Source organism: Bos mutus, chromosome 26 (assembly GCF_027580195.1).
Source record: "Bos mutus isolate GX-2022 chromosome 26, NWIPB_WYAK_1.1, whole genome shotgun sequence".
In the NCBI taxonomy this organism is placed as follows: Eukaryota; Metazoa; Chordata; class Mammalia; order Artiodactyla; family Bovidae; genus Bos; species Bos mutus.
The window spans coordinates 16711116-16731238 of record NC_091642.1 but is presented as its reverse complement, the minus strand read 5'-3'; the positions used below and the strand labels follow the sequence as shown (position 1 = coordinate 16731238).

At 38.2% G+C, this 20123-nt stretch overlaps 1 protein-coding gene across 1 annotated transcript in view; it reads left to right on the top strand.

Moving 5' to 3' along the window:
• FHIP2A (FHF complex subunit HOOK interacting protein 2A) overlaps positions 1 to 18993 on the top strand; it is a 37355-nt gene extending 18362 nt beyond the window's left edge. The window contains exons 6-17 of the mRNA XM_070364005.1: positions 1689 to 1967; positions 2144 to 2340; positions 3530 to 3644; positions 4258 to 4334; positions 4642 to 4834; positions 5006 to 5175; positions 5571 to 5714; positions 6899 to 6989; positions 9987 to 10130; positions 15601 to 15741; positions 16325 to 16428; positions 16529 to 18993. Coding sequence (XP_070220106.1) covers positions 1689 to 1967; positions 2144 to 2340; positions 3530 to 3644; positions 4258 to 4334; positions 4642 to 4834; positions 5006 to 5175; positions 5571 to 5714; positions 6899 to 6989; positions 9987 to 10130; positions 15601 to 15741; positions 16325 to 16428; positions 16529 to 16634 — 1761 coding nt within the window. The 3' untranslated portion in view covers positions 16635 to 18993. The remainder of the gene's footprint in view (positions 1 to 1688; positions 1968 to 2143; positions 2341 to 3529; positions 3645 to 4257; positions 4335 to 4641; positions 4835 to 5005; positions 5176 to 5570; positions 5715 to 6898; positions 6990 to 9986; positions 10131 to 15600; positions 15742 to 16324; positions 16429 to 16528) is intronic.
• Positions 18994 to 20123: the final 1130 nt, after the last annotated feature.

Below are 20123 nucleotides of genomic sequence, written 5' to 3'. Positions count from 1 at the left end.
GCATTTCTCAAGCATACATCCCTTGAAATCTAATCTCTTGCTTCGTTTACATCAGCCAGTAGATGCGTTTGCTATGAGTTAAATGCAGATGGTAGATAGGTTAGAAACATTCTTTGCTGTAAAGGAGTTGGTAGTCTGGTGATGAGCGAAGACTAACGTTCAAATACTGTAATCTAAGGTAGAGTAAGGCGAGTATCATAAGAAAGATAAGAGTAAGAAAGATACAGAGTAAATGCCCCTAAAACTTGACAGGATGAAGAGATCACATCTGCTTGGTCATTAGGAGGGAGCATGGAAGAGGCTGTCCTTGAAATGAGCCTTGACAGATGTTTGAATAAGAATAGGCGAGCACAAGTAAAGGAGTGAAGATAGGGAGTCCGTGGTGTGATTCACAGTTTAATTAGGCTATGTGGTAAGAAAGGGACCCAGACGGATAGATCGGAATTGTCAAAGGCTTTGAATTCGTGCTTGCTTGCAGAGCTTTTTTAAAATGCAGATCCCTTGGTTCCACCTCCAGATATTCTCATTCTGCATTTTTATCAAGCCCCACAGAAAACCGCGAGCCAGCAGTCCTGAGTTGAGAAACACTAGTTCAGGGAGTGAGTGCTGAAAGTGAAAGTGTTAGTTGCTTAGTCATATCCGACTCTTTGTGACCCCAGGATTGTTCTTCCTCTTGCCATTCTTATCCGAGATGCTACTCCCAACAACAGTATTAACATTTTAGATGGAATAAAATGTTTGACATTCATAAAAACTATAATACACAGTTGACTCCATAGGAAATTGGGAAGTTGTTTGGAATATTCATTCAGTTCCATAGGATTGTTTTCTTCTAATATATGTGCTATGAGCTCAATTTCTCAGTAAGATTGGTCTAAACTATACTTTTAATAGCAATAAAAGTGATTTATAATATCTATCATGTAATTTTGGAAGTGGAACTTTGACTTTATTCAGCATTTAATGCACTTCTCTGATGAAGCACTCTGATAGGTCCTGCAGAGAAGCTGATTTATGATGAATTCTAAATTGTGTGTGTGATTTGATTTTTTTGCTCTTGCGTTTAAATAGAAAGCAGGAAACCTTTGCCTGGAAACTAATGATTTGCTTCCAGTTAGGTTCTTTTTGTGTTTGGCTGTGTACAGTGTGGGGAGGGGGTCAAAATATTTCAAGCAAATCTTCGTTTTTATCTTCAGAAACACTAACAAGAATGTCCTCAGGGTATTGAGTTATATTTACAGAGCAGAGGTATAAGGAAAAGCCTTAGAAAAATCATCTTAGAAACTAATTTTAGAAGAATCAGCATTAGGGTTATTTATTTTTAGTAGGCCAGTGATGAGAAAACAATTAACGGCAGCTGAAACTTCCTGAATCTTATTTTTTCCTCACTAACGTCAGTTGTTTTCAGTAGCAGTCAAATAATTATTACTAATATTGTTCATTGTTTACAGTCAGTGTAAAACATTTTGTAGATCCTGTTCTGAAGACTGTGATAAATGTCTATGTAATTTTAAGACATCTAAACCACAGTTTGTTTAAGTCTAGGTATTTTCATTTGTCATAACACTTTTATCTGTTGTGACAGTGGCCAGATATTGAGTGTTGATTACAGAAAAACACATTAAAATATGATTTCTGTTCTGTAAGGCTTTTGACGTGAATCTTACAAAACATGTGTTCCTTTTCAGAACAAGTTTAAATCATTGATTTCCCAAGGAGGCCCAAATGCAATTTCAGAAGATGTATTAAAAAGTCAAGATTCCTTGTCAACAGATACAGGCCAGTCCTGTCAGCCAGAGGAACCGTTGGGCGCTTCTGGAACGGAAGATCAGCCTTCTCATCAGATGGGTGACCTGTCCACGAGCTTGGAAAACCTCAGTGTCACTGCACTCCCAGAGGCTACAGTTGTTCGTCCAAACCAGGATTACAACCTAGTGAATTCTTTGTTAAATCTTACTAGAAGTCCTGTGAGTCATCTTCTTTTCTTTTTTTTCCCCCTAACATAATCACCATTAAATGCATAGAAAAAAAAATTCTATGTTTATTTTGGCATAAAACGTTAATCTGTTTAAGGGGAATTTTTCCAAACAACCTGAGGTACGTCTGATTCAAGCACCGTAAGGGTGTGTGTTTTTCCCCTCAGGATGGCCGAATAGCCGTGAAAGCCTGCGAGGGCTTGATGCTCTTAGTGAGCCTGCCGGAGCCAGCCGCCGCCAAGTGCCTCACGCAGAGCACATGCTTGTGCGAACTGCTCACCGACAGGCTCGCCTCCCTGTACAAGGCCCTACCTCAGTCAGTGGACCCCTTAGATATTGAAACAGTGGAAGCAGTTAACTGGGGGTAAGAGCCGCTGTTTGTGTTTTCCTATGAACGTGACCTCTTAAACATACACTTTTAAATCCATTTGCGTTTTGCAGTGATAGACCTCTTTAGGTTTGAAAAATATAACATTGCTAGTCATCATTAAACCAGATTGTTGTTTTGAAGCTTGCTTTGAACTTTGTTATCAGGAACGAATTGGCGTGGTAACAGTTTAGGTGTTACATAGTTAAGCTATTTCCCTTTGTCTCTTGTAGTGATCAGTTAATACCTTAAGATCGATAACTTTATCTGACTATATTTTTTTAAAAACCAAAAAACTTGTGTGGAACCTCACCTCCCACCTCTCACCTGTTTCCCCCAGCATTACGGCTACCCTCTTGATTCTCATATGGAAACAGGATTACTGCAGAACATTTGTAAGTTATTAAAAGTGTGAAAGTACTTCAGGCGTGTCCTGACTCCTTGCGACCCCACGGACTATACAGTCCATGGGGTTCTCCAGGCCAGAGTACTGGAGTGCATAGCCTATCCCGCCCCCAGTGGATCTTCCCAACCCAGGAATTGAACCGGGGTCTCCTGCATTCCAGGCAATTCTTTACCAGCTGAGCCACAAGGGAAGCTCATTAAAAGTGTAAAGCAGCAAAAATAAAATTACTCGTAATCCCACCGCTTGTAAGCAGCCTAACATTTTTGACATCAGACCTGTTACTGTTTCTATGTGCATTTTTAACCTTTCTTTGGTTTATACTTGTTTTTTTTCCACCCTGTATTCTGTCAACATCTGTAGGCCAGACCCACTTCTTAACTTCACTACTGAGTAGTATTTTAAGGCAGGAAGAGAAGCAGGCCAGTCCGTTCCTTTTGCCGTCCCTCCTTTATGCTCCTTTCCTTTTGTCCTAGAGGCTGAGAACTTCCAACTTTCCATTCCTATTACTCAGTCAAATTTATGGTAGAAATATGAGGAGCTGTCTCAGTGGTTTTTCTGCTGTAGCTCCATTCTCCACTTAATGAGTGAAAATTATTTGCAACTTTTATCTAAAAAGTTTTATCTTTGGCTTTCATGTATAAAACCCTCTTCTGATTGTCGTCCAGTCTCACCCGCCTGAATATATCATCCTGTGTGTTCATTCACGGGCTTTTATCTCCCCGTATGCTTTGAATTGAATTAATGCTTTCGAATAACTCTGTGTTCTTCTGTGTCCTATAGCTTGGACTCATATAGTCATAAAGAAGATGCTTCAGCATTTCCCGGAAAAAGAGCCTTAATTTCATTTCTCTCCTGGTTTGATTATTGTGATCAACTCATAAAGGAAGCACAAAAGGTTTGAATATTTTGTTGTTTATTGATAACTTAAAAATGTAAATAACTACTGAGTGAATTTGAATACTCAATCTATATTCATAAATGTCTTAATTGTCTTAGGATAGATAGCACAGTTAGTGAAATAAATAAAATGAAATAACAAACCCTCCAAAAGTATATATGTGTTTGTGCATGTGTGCATGTATGTGTATTACAGCATACACATCTGGTATGTATGTATATGTGTATGGCATACACATCATGTATGTATGTATGATTTATCTGGAATAAATGACAGTTAAGTTCTGCCCTTATGTTTCTTTAAGTATTACAGCACAACCCTTTACAAGGTAACATCGGCTTCCCTGCATTTCTCCTCTTTGGGGAGATGTTAATACAATAAGCGGTTGGGATAATATTTTTATCCTGTTTGTCTTTATTCTTGGAAATTTAAATAACATGTAAAGGAACCAGTAGCTAACATCTCATCTAGGTTTATATGCCATCAACAAGATAAGCAATAGGCAAGTTTGTTTTTCTACATTAAATTAGATGGAGAGTGCAAATTGATTTGTTGGTGTTATAAATTAATCTCTCATTAAAAAAATATGATACTTAATACTATGTTCTAGACTGCTGCTGTTGCTCTTGCCAAAGCTGTTCATGAAAGATTTTTTATTGGTGTTATGGAACCTCAGCTAATGCAAACGTGAGTGGCCTCTTTGTTGTTGTTTAGTAGATAGGTCATGTCTGACTCTTTGTGACCCCATGGGCTGTTGCCTGCCAGGCTCCTCTGTCCATGGGATTTCCCAGGCAAGAATACTACAGTGGGTTGCTATTTCCTTCTCCGGGGGATCTTCCCAACCCAGGGGTCAAACCCATGTCTCCTGTACTGCAGGCAGATCCTTTACCTCTGAGCTACCAGGGATGCCCATGAGTGGCCTCTTTACTTTTTGAAAAAAAAAATCACTGTGTTCTTGTTATTCTTGCGCCCTAATTACCTGTTTATTATGCAGTTCTGAGATGGGTATTCTGACATCAACTGCTCTGCTCCATCGCATTGTTCGGCAAGTAACCTCCGACATTTTGCTTCAAGAAATGGTGTTTTTCATCCTTGGAGAACAGAGGGAACCAGAAACTCTGGCAGAAATTAGCAGACATCCTTTAAGACACAGGTTAATTGAACACTGTGATCACATATCTGATGAGGTGAGCTATACAAGGATTTAGAATTGGACTTAGGTTCTTAGGTACTGACTTTGATGTACTTGTCATGTTTTGAATACAGCCTTATTTTCTGTGGCTTTTTATTTTGAAAATTGAAATCATGAAAAATAGTTTAAGTATTTTTCAGTTACCTTTTATCATTTTCGGTTTCAGATCAGTATAATGACATTAAGAATGTTTGAACATCTTTTACAAAAACCCAATGAGCACATTCTTTACAACTTGGTCCTAAGAAATCTTGAAGAAAGAAACTATACAGAATATAAACCTGTGTGCCCAGAAGATAAAGATGTAGTGGAGAATGGATTAATAGCAGGAGCAGTGTAAGTTTCTATCCAGCTCTGAATTTAACATTTCATATTAAGTCATAATTTTCTCCCCTCTTAATTTCTCTTCTCTTCCTTCTTCTCTTAAAGTATTTTAAAAAATACTTTAACAGTTTAAAAGTTTTTTTTAAATAAAATTTAGATGTCCTGATACTATTGTCCCTTCAAATCACAAGCGGCACTATCTATTCACTAAACCTAACAAAGTCAATATAACCTTGAATTTGATGTTAGTAAAAAATGTTAATTTCTCTGTACAATATAAATACATTCATTATTCCTTAATTCCTTTATTAGCAAAATTATGTAAAGGTTTCTGAGAACATAGCAGAGAATCTTTTGGTTTAGAAAATATAATAAAATTTTTTTATGCATCATTAAATTAAACTTAGAGATCTGGAAGAAGATCCCTTATTTACTGACATTTCACCAGATAACACTTTGTCAAATCAAGAGTGGCTTAGTTCCTCACCTCCTGCTACTCCAGACCACCCCAAAACCGATGGGAAAACTGAAGTCCACAAAATTGTAAATAGGTGAGTTGCTGTATGTATTTGACTTACATCTCTTTCACTTGTTTTTACAACGTATAACAGCTCTGCTCTTTGATCATTATAGAGATATGTCATGAACTCATCTTCCCTTTTTTAAAGATTATGTCATCTTTTTGAAATGCTGATGTAGCTAGTGAACAGCCTAGAGGCAACAATCGATACAAAAGAGGAAAAAAAAACCCTCTAGAGTGATAGTGATGAAACTAATCTTCAGGGTACTCTTCCTTTTTTTTTTTTTTTTTAAATGTAAATGATTTTAAGTAATTCCCAGTTGGAACAACATTGAGAATTTCCAGTTTGACGGATTGAATTTACTAGCCATGTACTCACATGTGCTAAGTGGAGGGCTATTTCTTCTCCTTAGTTTGTGTTTTTATATATATTTTTAAACTAAATTAATTAATTTATGTTTATTTATTTTTGACTGTGCTGGGTCATTGTTGCCTTGCTCAGGCTCAGGCTTTCTCTAGTTGCGGAGATCAGGGTCTCTTCTTTGCGGTGTGTGGGTTTCTCATGTTGCGGAGCACGCGCTCTAGGTGTGCGAACTTCAGTAGTTGCGGCACACGTGCTCACTAGTTGTGGCGCAGGGACTTATTTACTCCGCAGCATGTGGAATCTTCAGGACCAGGGATCAAACCCCTGTCCCCTGCATTGGCAGGTGGATTCTTATCCATTGCACCACTAGAAAAGTCCTTTATGAAGGGTTTTTTTTAAGTGCCTTTTCCCCAGTAATTTTCTTCTTTTTCTTCCTCTGTAATCCTATCAGTGACATGCCAGGTGCTGCGAGGTGGCTTTAGAGAAAACTCCACACTAGTGCAAGATGCATAGTTAGGGTGCATGAGAATCTAAGGTTCTGTTACGTAAAAGCCAGTTTCCTGAGACTAACAATCATCAGGGCTGTCTGTCATTCCCTGTAATGTAGAAAAAGTCATCTTCTGCTTGATTTCTACTTTAAGTGGAATGAGTAATTTTTAAAGAAAACCTTTAAAATAATGACAGTATTTAATCAGTAAATTGTAGGACTGATTCAAGATAAATACTTTTCAAGTTTCCATCTGCATTAATACTTGGCTAAACTGACAATACTGCTAGATAGTTTAATACACACAGAGATACTGAATTGTGAGAGTATTTGTGTTACTGATGATGGCTGTTTTTCCTTTAAGTTTTCTCTGTCTGGTCCCAGATGAAGCAAAATCGTCCTACCATGTGGAGGGCACTGGATATGACACCTACCTCCGAGACGCTCACAGGCAGGTAGGTGAAGTGATTTGACTCGAGATCTAATAAGATGCACAGACTCAGCCCTCGTCACACGGGCCGCGGTTATTTCTCCAGAGGTTCCCCTTTCTTAACCACTTGAACTTTCTGTCAGTGACCTGACTGCCTTTCACTGAGTGTGTGTCTCTGTCCCAAGATTTCTCTGTGCTTCCTCCCCACCCCCACCCCTTTTCTTCCTTTTCTTTCTGTCCTTGAAGTTATTTCTCCCCTAGATCCTTCTCCCTGCTGATCTAAACCATGACTTTTAAATGATTCTAGCATTACTCCCAACCCACAGGCTGCTTCCTTCCCTCTTGCCCACTGTTCTCACTCATCTGTAATTCCCAAGGACTGCCTCTTCAGCCTCTGCTTCCCAGCTTTCCACCTCCCTGAAACCACTTTCTCAAACGTCTCCTCTTAGTTATTAAGTGGACTTCTCTCAATCATCTTTTCCCTCTGCAGCATTATGTGTGTGTGTGTGCGTGTGCGCGCGCGTGCACATACTCAGTCCCTCTAGCCCCTTGGACTGTAGCCCACCAAGTTCCTCTGTCCATGGGGTTTCCCAGGCAAGAATACTGGAGTGGATAGCCATTCCTTCTCCAGGGGATCTTCCCGACCCAGGGATTGAACCCGCATCTCCTGCACTGCAGGCGGATTCTTTACTGCTGAGTCACCAGGGAAGCCCCCTGTAGCATTTTACATTTTACCAAATTCCAAAGTTTTGAAATGCCTCACATCAGAAAAATATGCATTTAATTTTCATTTAAATCTTTTGGGTGGAAGTGTGCTTTTATTGATAATTAACTTGCATGCCCTTACAGTTAATTCATGATGCTTTAAGCCTAAATTCAAGTCCCCATTACTATGTGAATAACTAGAGTACCAGGGTACCAAATACATTCATGTAACAACAGAATAGAGACAATGAAAGCAGCCCCAACCTCAGTAGTACCAATTGGATTTTTAAAGTACTGTGATTCTCTCTGAGAAGTTTTATTTCCATATTCTGATAACAGTTAGAATTGTTTTAGGAATATTTGAAATGAGACAAAAAGAATAAAAAAAAATTTAGACTTATTTTCTAGCTCAGAAATTCAAAAATTTTAATATAAAATGCTTTATTAAATATTGGGATGTGGTTTTATAAAGAAAATTGTCTATTGAAAGAAATAGTTTAAAACTCACAAAATATTGAAGAGTTGGGTTTTTAATCATTTAAAATGTTTTTCTTTTAAAAGTTGAAGCTACTGCTTTGTAGTAAGAATATGTTTTAATCTCAGCTAATTTGTAAACTACTGATGTCAAAGTAATTTTGCTTTATTTAATAAGGAGAATGTGAAAAGGAAAAGAATATGGAAGAAAACTATGCTCCAAATTTCTTTTTTTAAATTCCAGTAGATTACATGTCAGAGAAGACTTTTAAATTTTCTTTTTATTATAAGAGATATTCTTGTGCTTACAAAAATCCATATTGTGGTGTTCCTTACTGGTATAGTAAGGGCCAGTTTCCACTTACTTTTAACCTGTCACAGACCAGTGCTTTTGTAAAATATAGAAATGAAATACCAGAAAAATGAAAAAAAACACTAAATACAAGCCCCAGTTATTTTATTAGATTGAACAGACGTGAAATTTCACTCAGTGAAATTGAGAAGTTTCTAAACCGGCTCCGTGTTTGTGCTCGTCTCACTGTGGCGGTACTGACTCCGTGTTTGTGCTCGTCTCACTGTGGCGGTACTGACTCCGTGTTTGTGCTCGTCTCACTGTGGCGGTACTGACTCCGTGTTTGTGCTCGTCTCACTGGCGGTACTGACTCCGTGTTTGTGCTCGTCTCACTGTGGCGGTACTGACTCCGTGTTTGTGCTCGTCTCACTGTGGCGGTACTGACTCCGTGTTTGTGCTCGTCTCACTGTGGCGGTACTGACTCCGTGTTTGTGCTCGTCTCCCTGTGGCGGTACTGACTCCGTGTTTGTGCTCGTCTCCCTGTGGCGGTACTGACTCCGTGTTTGTGCTCGTCTCCCTGTGGCGGTACTGACTCCGTGTTTGTGCTCGTCTCCCTGTGGCGGTACTGACTCCGTGTTTGTGCTCGTCTCCCTGTGGCGGTACTGACTCCGTGTTTGTGCTCGTCTCCCTGTGGCGGTACTGACTCCGTGTTTGTGCTCGTCTCCCTGTGGCGGTACTGACTCCGTGTTTGTGCTCGTCTCCCTGTGGCGGTACTGACTCCGTGTTTGTGCTCGTCTCCCTGTGGCGGTACTGACTCCGTGTTTGTGCTCGTCTCCCTGTGGCGGTACTGACTCCGTGTTTGTGCTCGTCTCCCTGTGGCGGTACTGACTCTGTGTTTGTGCTCGTCTCCCTGTGGCGGTACTGACTCCGTGTTTGTGCTCGTCTCCCTGTGGCGGTACTGACTCCGTGTTTGTGCTCGTCTCACTGTGGCGGTACTGAACAGTTTTCAGACTGTACCTGCAGCAGCCCTGTTTCTTCCCCTCATAACAGTCACAGCAGCGTGCCTGGTAAGCACATGGCAGCAAAGTCAAGTTTGCTTCTCAGATGACATGCATCTGTTCACCTGTTATATTTCATCTACGTTGTACATTACATGTGACATTTGAGAATAGATTGGGAAATGTGGCTAAGACTTACTTTGCTTTCTAAATACTCTACATCTGTGATGCGTATAAGGAAAGGGTTGAAGTCCTCCAAAGGGAAGAGCGTATGCTTATGCTTGCCCCAGCAGTGCGAGGGGCACTTTGGTAAAGTTAGAATCTGCCTGCTTTCTCACCAGCCTGTTGGTACTGGTGGCTGTTAACCTTACCTGTGCCTCTCTGCAGTCAGGGTGTCACCTGTGCCATCTTCTCCCGTCTCCCATGGTACCTGACACAGCAGACACTCAGCATTCAAGTGGATTGTTATGCTTATTCGGGGAAATTGTTTCTATTTAATCTCAATCTGTTTTTGCTCAGTTCTTCTTTAACGAGTCAAATGCTTTCTCCACAGTTCCGGGACTACTGTGCTATCTGCTTAAGATGGGAGTGGCCTGGCTCTCCAAAAGCATTGGAAAGGTGCAATTTAGAAGCAGCTTTTTTTGAAGGTCATTTTTTGAAAGTCTTATTTGACAGGATGGGAAGAATTCTTGATCAGGTAATAAGTTTTAAAGTATTAATTTCGTATTATTTTGTTACCATTCACCGTGGGTTCTGTTCACATCTTAGTTTACATCTTCAGTAGTTTTATTGTTTTCTTTTTTCCACCAGATAACTTTTTCATAAAGCTTGATTGCCAACAATTGGTGGGTTTCTGATGCATTCATTATGTTAAAACTTTGATCTGGCCTGACAGGTGTTACAGATTTGTGTGTTTACTTCTCATTGTAGGCCATTGTCTTATTAACAGTAGTCTTAACACCTTTTGGCAGTGACTAGAGTGCTTTCCTAGAAAGCCTTTTGGTTAGTACAGGTACAGATAGAGTGAAACTTGTTGAGTTGAAGAAGACCTTAAACGTCATTTCAAACCAAATCTTGAGTGCTCTGGTCTCGCTAAAATTACAGAACAGTATTAGGTGAACCTGCTTCTTCAGACAAAGAATTTGTGAATGATATTCATTTTTATAAGGGGAAGTGAAATATAAAAAGTCAATTTACTTATTTCAAGGGAAGTAAGAATCACTGGCAGCTGGTATGCTGCTGTGTCTCTCTCACCGACTGTCAGGAGAACTGACCTTGAGGTTAGAGAATCCCTCCCTCCCTCTCTCCCTGACATATAGAGTAACGATAGAGCTTTGAAATGTCTTATATGTTGATATGGACACTTGAAGTGAAACTGTGTGGCATTAAACTTGCCTCAGCATGAAAACTGAGTTAGCCAATTTAGAATTAATTTGAAATCCTATGTTAAAGTGCTTGTTTTTTTTAGCATTTTAGTTAAATATTTATACGAGCCTAGGGAGTTACAAAAGAAATTTATTGTACAATCAGGCTGTCTTCAATAACCAGAAAGCCAAATAAAGAAATGATAATTAAGAAGTATTTCACTGGGTTGACTTCAGTCAGCCCTGTTTCTGATAATAATCAATAAAGACATACAGTCAAGTCCTTTTTTTCTTTTAAAAACAATACTAAACGCACTATATTTTTCAAAAATTAAGGCTGTGACAACACAACAGTGTCATGAATACCTGATGTCATAACTTCTCAATTATATACACAGAAATTAGCTACTTTATTATTAATTATCCATAATAATATTTAATCCCAGCCTGGTTGCTGCTGCTGCTGCTGCTAAGTCACTTCAGTCGTGTCCGACTCTGTGTGACCCCATAGACGGCAGCCCACCAGGCTCCCCCGTCCCTGGGATTCTCCAGGCAAGAATACTGGAGTGGGTTGCCATTTCCTTCTCCAATGCATGAAAGTGAAAAGTGAAAGTGAGGTTGCTCAGTCGTGTCCGACTCTTAGCGACCCCATGGACTGCAGCCCACCAGGCTCCTCCATCCATGGGATTTTCCAGGCAAGAGTACTGGAGTGGGGTGCCATTGCCTTCTCCACCCAGCCTGGTTAGCCTGATACTATTAGGGGTATCTATGTACTATGAACATACAAGCAAACATCATCTTTAGCAAAAGCAGTTAGAAAAGAGAGAAAATGAAATTAAACCAAGCATGTTAGACCCACCAGAACTTATGATTATCTTTGCAATCTGATTATAATGTTATCTGAAAAGGCTTGAGAAGTCAAGGTTTTTAAAGATGGAAGGCTTGAGGCTAGGCTCCACAGTTCGCTCACTAAGTCACATCACCTGATTTCTTTTAACCTCCTAACAACACGTACTGAATTTCTGCTGTTTCATTTTTTGTTGATTGATATTTAATACTTAACAACCGGAGTATTCGGGTCCAATCCCTGATTTGGGAAGATAACCTAGAGAAGGGAATGACAACTCACTCCAGTATTCTTGCCTGAAAATCCCATGGACAGAGGAGCCTGGTAGGCTACAGCCCATGGGGTCACAGAGTCAGACAGGACTGAAGGGACTTTCACTTTCACAGTAGGTATTATGCTGTATACCTCATGGCTATCTAACCCGCCCCACCCCACCCCACCCCCGGCCCCACCCCGCCCCACCAGCTAGTGGGGAGGTTTACAATAACCCTCCCAGTGTATTGTGCCTTTGTGCTGGCAAATTAAGTCTCTAGACTTAATTTGAATCTGATTAAACAAACTAAGTTTTCTAGACTTAGTTTGAATCTGATTAAACAAAACACCCAGGAGACATCAACAATCAGTACCAAGTCAGTAATCCATAGAAATTTTGACCAAAAGCACTCAAAAGGAATCTAAATATTCAAAAGTAGTTTCTGAATTGAGTGGAAAGATCCCCTTGGAATCCCCATCACACTTGAGCATTTTTCCCTTCCATCTGTAGTGCACTGACACAGAGGATACACTGGAGACAAGATCCTGAAATGTTTGCAGTTCTTTTTCTTTCACCAGATGGCTCTTCACAGTGCAAGTACAGTTCAGACAGTGTCCCACTCATTCTTCCTGGAACCCTGAGTGATAGGCGGGACAGCTCCCTGTATTGTATAAATGACGAATCCTTAGTTTTAGTTAATGTGACTTAGTGAATGAACTGTGGAGCCTAGCCTCAAGCCTTCTGTCTTTAAAAACCTTGACTTCCCAAGCCTTTTTGATTAAGGACTTTATAATCAGATCGCAAAGATAATCATAAGTTCTGGTGGGTCTAATGTGCTTGGTTTAATTTCATTTTCTCTCTTTTCTAACTGCTTTTGCTAAAGATGATGTTTGCTTGTATGTTCATAGTACATCAGATCAGATCAGATCAGTTGCTCACTCGTGTCCAACTCTTTGTGACCCCATGAATCGCAGCACTCCAGGCCTCCCTGTCCATCACCAACTCCCGGAGTTCACTCAGACTCACGTCCATCGAGTCAGTGATGCCATCCAGCCATCTCATCCTCTGTCGTTCCCTTCTCCTCCTGCCCCCAGTCCCTCCCAGCATCAGGGTCTTTTCCAATGAATCAACTCTTCGCATGAGGTAGATACCCCTAATAGTAATCAGGCTAACCAGGCTGGGATTAAACATTATTATGGATAATTAATAATAAAGTAGCTAATTTCTGTGTATATAATTGAGAAGTTATGATATCAGGTATTCATGAAACTGTTGTGTTGTCACAGCCTTAATTTTTGAAAAATATAGTGTGTTTAGTATTGTTTTTAACTGTAGTGATTTTAAAAAGATAGTAAAATGCTAAGGTCCACAACAGAATGTAAAGAGTACCAGGAGAAATGTGGGGAAACCCAAGTTCAAAGGGAAAAATTTTAATTTGGGCAACTCAAGTTAGCTGTTTCTCACATTTTCTTATTGTTAAAGTGAAGTTGACATTACTTGATTTGCTTAAAAGAACTATGGGGGGATAAAAGTAATTTAAATTGCTCTTAAAAATATAAAATCTTGTTAAATGCAGGTGTTACAAGAAATTTCAGAGACTACCGAGTTGTTGAGATGTATCAATTCTTATAATTTTGGCCATCCACATATTTGGCCTTTAGTAAAAGAGTTAAGTTAGCAGGTGACTTCCAAGTCAAAGTTCATTGTCCTAAAATTCACACCTTGTATTTAGGGTGAGCTCATTTAAAAATGGGCCAAGTCCATTTAACGTGTCAGAAAAATCTAGTTAACTTTGATTTCAGGTGAACACTCTATAACATAATCAAAATAACAGATGCAAACAGTTACTATTAAGAATCCCCTAAAAAGCCAGCTTGTTTTAAAGTTATTACCAATATGAAGTAGAAACCATTTCAGAGTATGATGGAACAGTTTCTATCTAGCTGAATTTTATTTTCATTTTCACAACATTAAAATATAATCTGAGCCAGCCTTAAGTTTCTTAAACAACTAAAGAGATAGCTTCTTGTTTCAAAAAGCTTAAAACCAAAGTAACACCATATAGAGAAAATTAAGTAGTAATATATCATTGTTAAAAGCCAAATTTTGTCAGTTTATTTACTTAAAGCACCTATAAATGGTGGAATTTAGTGACCTAAAAATTTGAACTGCCTGAAATGAAGTCACATACAATACTGTATTTAAGTTGTATTTTAAATGATTTTATCCACGTTTTTTACCAAATGTTTTCTTCTTAAAGATTTTTTAAAGTGTTTCCTTTGTGCCTAAAATGCAATCTAATGTGAATTCATTGTTTTGAATTGAATCTTGGAGAAGGCTATTCTGTCGCCAATATTATCAAGTAGGAAAAGATGCCCTTAAGTCTATCCTTCAATGGGTGTTGTATCTGCTTTCACTTATCTTGCGTAAAGCTAGATTTTAAATAAGAGTGACTTAGGGGAAGTTTTCTTTCAGAAAATCTGTGTTCATGACTGAAATTAGACTTTAGCACAGGACTTGAATTTTTATTCATATAACAGTATCTTTGATATCTTCTGGCACATGCTCAAGCATTGGTCATCCTTTGAATGCCAAATATTTACTTCTTAATTGGTATTCATTTTGATCAAGGGCTTAAAAGCTACTCAGTGAATGAGAGTAAACTATTCTGATTAACCATTTCTGATTAATATTATCTTGGTCCTGAATCACTTTTCCCTTCCTCCTGCTGCAGCATCTGTTTCTCATTCATCCAGTCACTGAGGTTCTTTCCAGCCTTCTCACTGAAGTCAGTTTTGTTTCAGCCACTCCGTTGCCCCTGACTGCTTAGAAGAACTGAAAGGGAGGAGAGATTTCTGTTGAAAGTTCTAGGCACAATAATAGCAACTCTTTTTGCATATCATGCATCCTGCTTTGATTTTGACACATACTCTGTAAAGCACCTCCAAGCTGCTTTCTATGAGGAATAAACAGATTAAGTATAAAAAACTAATAAAACTGTAATACTGTAATACAAAACGTGTATGAGGAACTTTACACAGATATATAGTCATTGTTTTGGAAGAGTTAATGCTCTTGCCCAGTAAAGGTGATCCTTTCTGTAATCGTGATTTTTTTATCTTCTAGTTCACTATTAAGGCTTGTGGTAGTTATTTCTACCCCTCAAGTACTTTTACTCTGTTGACAAGGTTCTGTGATATATATGACTTTATTGTATATATGCTTTTGATAATTGGCAGCAGTTGAATAATTTAAAATAAGGACTGTCATTTCTAAAATTAGATTACTTAAAAGATTTTAATACCTTCCCTTTTGTCTTTTGTCTAATATTTAACGTGTCTTCTATTGTTTGTAGTATATAAGTCTTTTTGGGTTTTGATAACCTCTTGAACTATCTTACTAACTTAAAAAGCCTGCAAAAAGGAGAGACATTCTGTCAGTGTCACATATTTATTTTTCCTATATGTTTATGTGCATGCTTTTCTGCTTTTAAGGTTTCAGGACTGTGATGTATGCATTTTGAGACGGTAAGAGCTAGAGCTAATTTAGTTACAGATACTGTCATTGTAGAAGAGCATATAGAGAAGGATTAAGATGGTAGATTGTCCTTTCTTGAAAAGACAAACTGAAATGGTAAATTCAGTGCTCAGGTATATACATAGAGATAATGTCAAATATCTTTTTCCTTTCTCCCTCTCTGTAGCCATATGATGTCAACTTACAAGTAACATCGGTGTTATCTAGACTTTCTCTCTTCCCTCATCCACACATACATGAGTACCTCTTGGACCCTTATGTGAACCTTGCGTCTGGCTGTAGATCTCTATTCTCTGTAATCGTCAGGGTGAGTTTTCAGTTCTGTTATATTCTCCAGGATTGATCAGCCTGACCAATTAACATCTTAATAACATTGTTTGTAATTAGTGTTATGTAATGAAAAATATCTAAAGAGCCAACTCATTAGGAAAGACTCTGATGCTGGGAAAGATTGAAGGCAGGAGGAGAAGGGGACGACAGAGGATGAGATGGGTGGATGGCATCACCGACTCAATGGACATGAGTTTGAGCAAGTTCCGGGAGATGGTGAAGGACAGGGAAGCTTGGTGTGCTGCAGTCTATGGGGTTGCAAAGAGTCAGACACGACTGAGCCACTAAACAACAATGATGAAAAATATCATGTATTTTTCTGTTTAGAATTATCTTACTGCAGAATGTGGAGAAAAAAGGGAGATTCATTCTCTTAAATAATACGTGTAACTCTTGTATTTTAAGGGATAGCTGTGGGTCCTTTGTCCAAGATTGTTACGTGAATAGTGAAAAGTGACAGTCTTCATTTAGTAATAGGAAATGGAATTTTTTTTTTTTTATCCTGAAAATCCCCCATGGAGTTGTTCAGGAACTGAGCCCCTTTCGTCCCTGTGACGCAGGTTGTTGGAGACCTCATGGTTCGAATCCAGCGTATTCAAGACTTTACTCCCAAGCTTCTACTAGTCAGAAAGCGATTACTTGGTCTGGAACCTGAAGGACATGTGTAAGTCAGTGTTTCTCACGTTGTTTGTCTAAAGCTTTTGCCTTCATTTGACGATCTGCTAATATCCTGAATTGATTAATTGCCTGCTTTCCCTTCCTAGGATTGACCACATCACCTTGTTGGAGGGTGTGATTGTGCTGGAAGAGTTCTGTAAGGAGCTGGCGGCCATCGCCTTCGTGAAATACCACGCAGCCTCCACACCCTAAACAGCATCTTTCAAGTAACCAAGGGAATAGAACTATCATGTACATTTCATCAAAAAAGCCTCAGTTCCACCCAGCCACGTGACAATAAAAAGCCTTTTTAAATGAAGCATTGCTGTAAACTGGACAGAACCATTCAGAACCCACTGAGTGGACGCTCTCAGTACAGTGTTGTGTGATGTTGTTTTCACTGGCTTTATCATAATGGTTCTGTATATAAAGTTGCACATCCTTGAATCCAGGATACAATCAAAGGAACTTCAGGAAATAAGCATTTCTAATGCCTGTGTGAAAAGCTGCAAAATTTCTGATGTCATGACTTTGATGATATTTCTGTTAATGTAATATCCTTTTAGGTAGCAAGGCCTTTTGACATTCTTTGGGACTCAAGTGCTTACATTCTTTTGGATTAACAAGTAGCAAAAAATAAAAAGCCAAAACCCTAATTTTATAACTTTTTAAGGTCAGAATTCTTATCAAACAAAATATTTAAAAGAACTGTAAATGAGAAAAAAAGTACAATTTAGAAACTATCAAATGAATTAATAATAGAAGATTAAAATGTGTAGAACACCATTAACTTTCTTCAGCTTTTCTAAGAATAACAGTTTAATATGATAAATTCTTGATTAATATATATATATTTTTTAAAGAAACGTTCTTTTACTCTTTTGTGCACACAGCCAGGTTAGTGATTGATTTTCATGTATGGGTCCCAGTTAATTTACACTTTGTCATTTTTGCAACAACATTGAATTTGTGCTCACCATTGGTATCGTTTACTAAAGTAGTATTTTTTAAGTTGATTAACATGTATTGGGTTGAGACCCTTTCTTTTTTTCTGTCTCTGCGTCCCTCTCTGAAACTTGCTTTATAATTTGATTTTCGTATTGAAACGCATTGTGGTGTAGGTGGCAGCAATCAAAATGCCGATGGCCTCCTGAGTGTTTACAGTTTCTTTTCTCAGTCTTTTAAGTCATTCTAAAGAGATTTAAAAGCAAACCAACTGATCTGTCCTGTTTACATATGAAAGAACTTGGGTAAAGTGGTCTCTGTGTGGGCACGGGTGCAGGAAGGAGTGGTGTGGGGAGCTGGCTGCGCTGTGCACAGCACGCGTGTCCTCGGTTTACACAGTGGGGTTTGCTGATCCACTTTCTGTGCTTCCTTTTAAGTGATGCTTATCACTCAAATATGCTTCTGAGCTTTCTTGGGTTTTTGTTTTTCGATTGATGTGTTAAGCAGCAGCACTTTGCTCCTTGCCTTCCCATTTACCGGCGTGTGTGGGAGCAGCAGTCTAGCGAGCCTTCCAGCCTGAAAGGGACCGAATGCCCCTTGAGAACTTGTTCAGCATATTTGCATCTCTGCATCCTACAGCATGTGTGTAGAAGCATATTTTACACCTACTGCTAATTTTGTTGTGTTTGTTTTTCTGATTTATTTTGTAGTTAGTTTTTGCTATTTATTAAGAACAAAATGTCAAAAAAATTATGACTATTCTTGGCTGACTTACCACTGTTAAAAATGACAAAAAAAGCTAAATTTCTAAATTCAATGCAAATCTTTGTTAGCTCACTCTAGGAGATTTATTAAGCGAAACAATGAAGAAATAAGTGGGAGATAGTTACTTTGTGCACGTTTTTCTTTAAATGATTTTTAACCGTGGGAAGGCATATTATTCTTTTTGCTGTATTTATTGATGCAAGGAACACTGCAACATCTTTATTTTTAGATGTAGTTGTAGTCTACTTTGATGTAGGTGGATTTAAAATAGAACATTAAGAGGTATTAGATATTTCTTAATGTTTTCATAGAGTTCAATAAGTGTAATGGCAATGTTACCTCGAAAGCCAAATACTATTTTATCCTTGATTTCACAATGGGACCTTTTGGCTAATCCATGAAACCAAGCTCAGAAAAGCTTTAACTCCTATTTGTGTGTGTGTGTGTATGCTGCTTCTTAAAGATAATTATTTTCCTAAATTATTATAATGACTTTGATTTGTAATCAGCTAAGGCTTAAGGTATAGTTTGCTTATCTTTTCCGTTGGTTTCTGTCCTTCTTTTCTTTTTCTTATTTAGTTCAGACCTAGAGCCAGCACAAGGTCTCAGAGTGAGTCTGATTTGTTATGAAACATTGTGCTACATGACTAGCCATATTGATACTTTCGGAAGTTGACTGTTTCTGTTCCTTAGCATGTGCAGAACAGTGACTGCTGCACACTGTGTTGGGTGGACAGTACCACCCTAGGATCGCTTGCCATAACAAGTTCCAAACTGAACTTTAGTCTTGCTTCACATTGGTGTATGGGTGTAACATTCTTTTTTAAACTTTCTCTCTTAACAGTATAGTCTTTGGCTTTTTTCTTTCTTTTTTTTTTTTTTTTTAGTAATGAGCCACATTCTTTACTTGATAGAACTCAAGATTTGTCCTTAGCCAGCCAATTATCATTGTAGTACTCACATTCTAACTCTGTAATGTTCTCATAATGTATCTGTCTGTGCAATATATAAGCTGTGAGTGAATTCATAGCTTTTTGGTTTAATTGTACATTATTGTATGTGTATATCTGTATATATATATCTGTGTATATATCTATGAGGACCAAAATCCTTAGCTTGCTTACACTGTTGCTAGTGTAAAGATTATTACACTTAATTTTACGGGGCACAATTATGGAATTACTTCATAATTCATGGTAACATATTTCCATAAGTTATTGCATTAATATACAATTACCATTTAATTATGAAGTTTATAAGTATTGACAGAAGTTACAGTGAATTGCTAAAACCACAATTTATATGGTAATTATATTTTGGATTGTACAATTAATCAAAATATGCATGTCATTGTGACACTTGATGTGTTAAAACATGGTAGGTAATCATATTTCTGGGCCCTGTAAAATAGTGTTACTATAATATCTGTTTTGCCTCCTGCCTTGTTTACATTAAACAAAGGATATTTGGTAAATTTTTCTATTGAACATTGTATAGGTTACTGACAGTGTTATGATGGCCTGGAATTCTAGGTCGGTCATCTCTGAAGAAACTCTTCAGATGGTGATTGTGTACCTACTATCTCTTCAATGGAGGTTGTAATCAAATTTTTGTGCTAACAATGCATGCAGGACTAAGAGGGATAATTAAAAATAAATAATGTAATTTAAACAAAATATTGTCGTATATTTTTGCAGAAGTCTAATTGGAAACATGTCATTCACTGATAAATATAAAACAATAATTCATAATATACAAAAGGATACGACACGTAACAGTCAGTGGTTCACTATAGCACTGATTCCAGAGAGAGAACAAAAAGGAATATATCAGAATATTTGTGGAGGGAGAATGTATAGCTTTAAAAAAAATCCCCCTGGGTGAGCTTTATATTTTCCACCCCACCTCCTTCATAATCACTTCCCTTAAGAAAGGATTGTTTATGCAATCTAAGAAATGTAATTCATTGTAAGCATTATTTCTTAATAGATT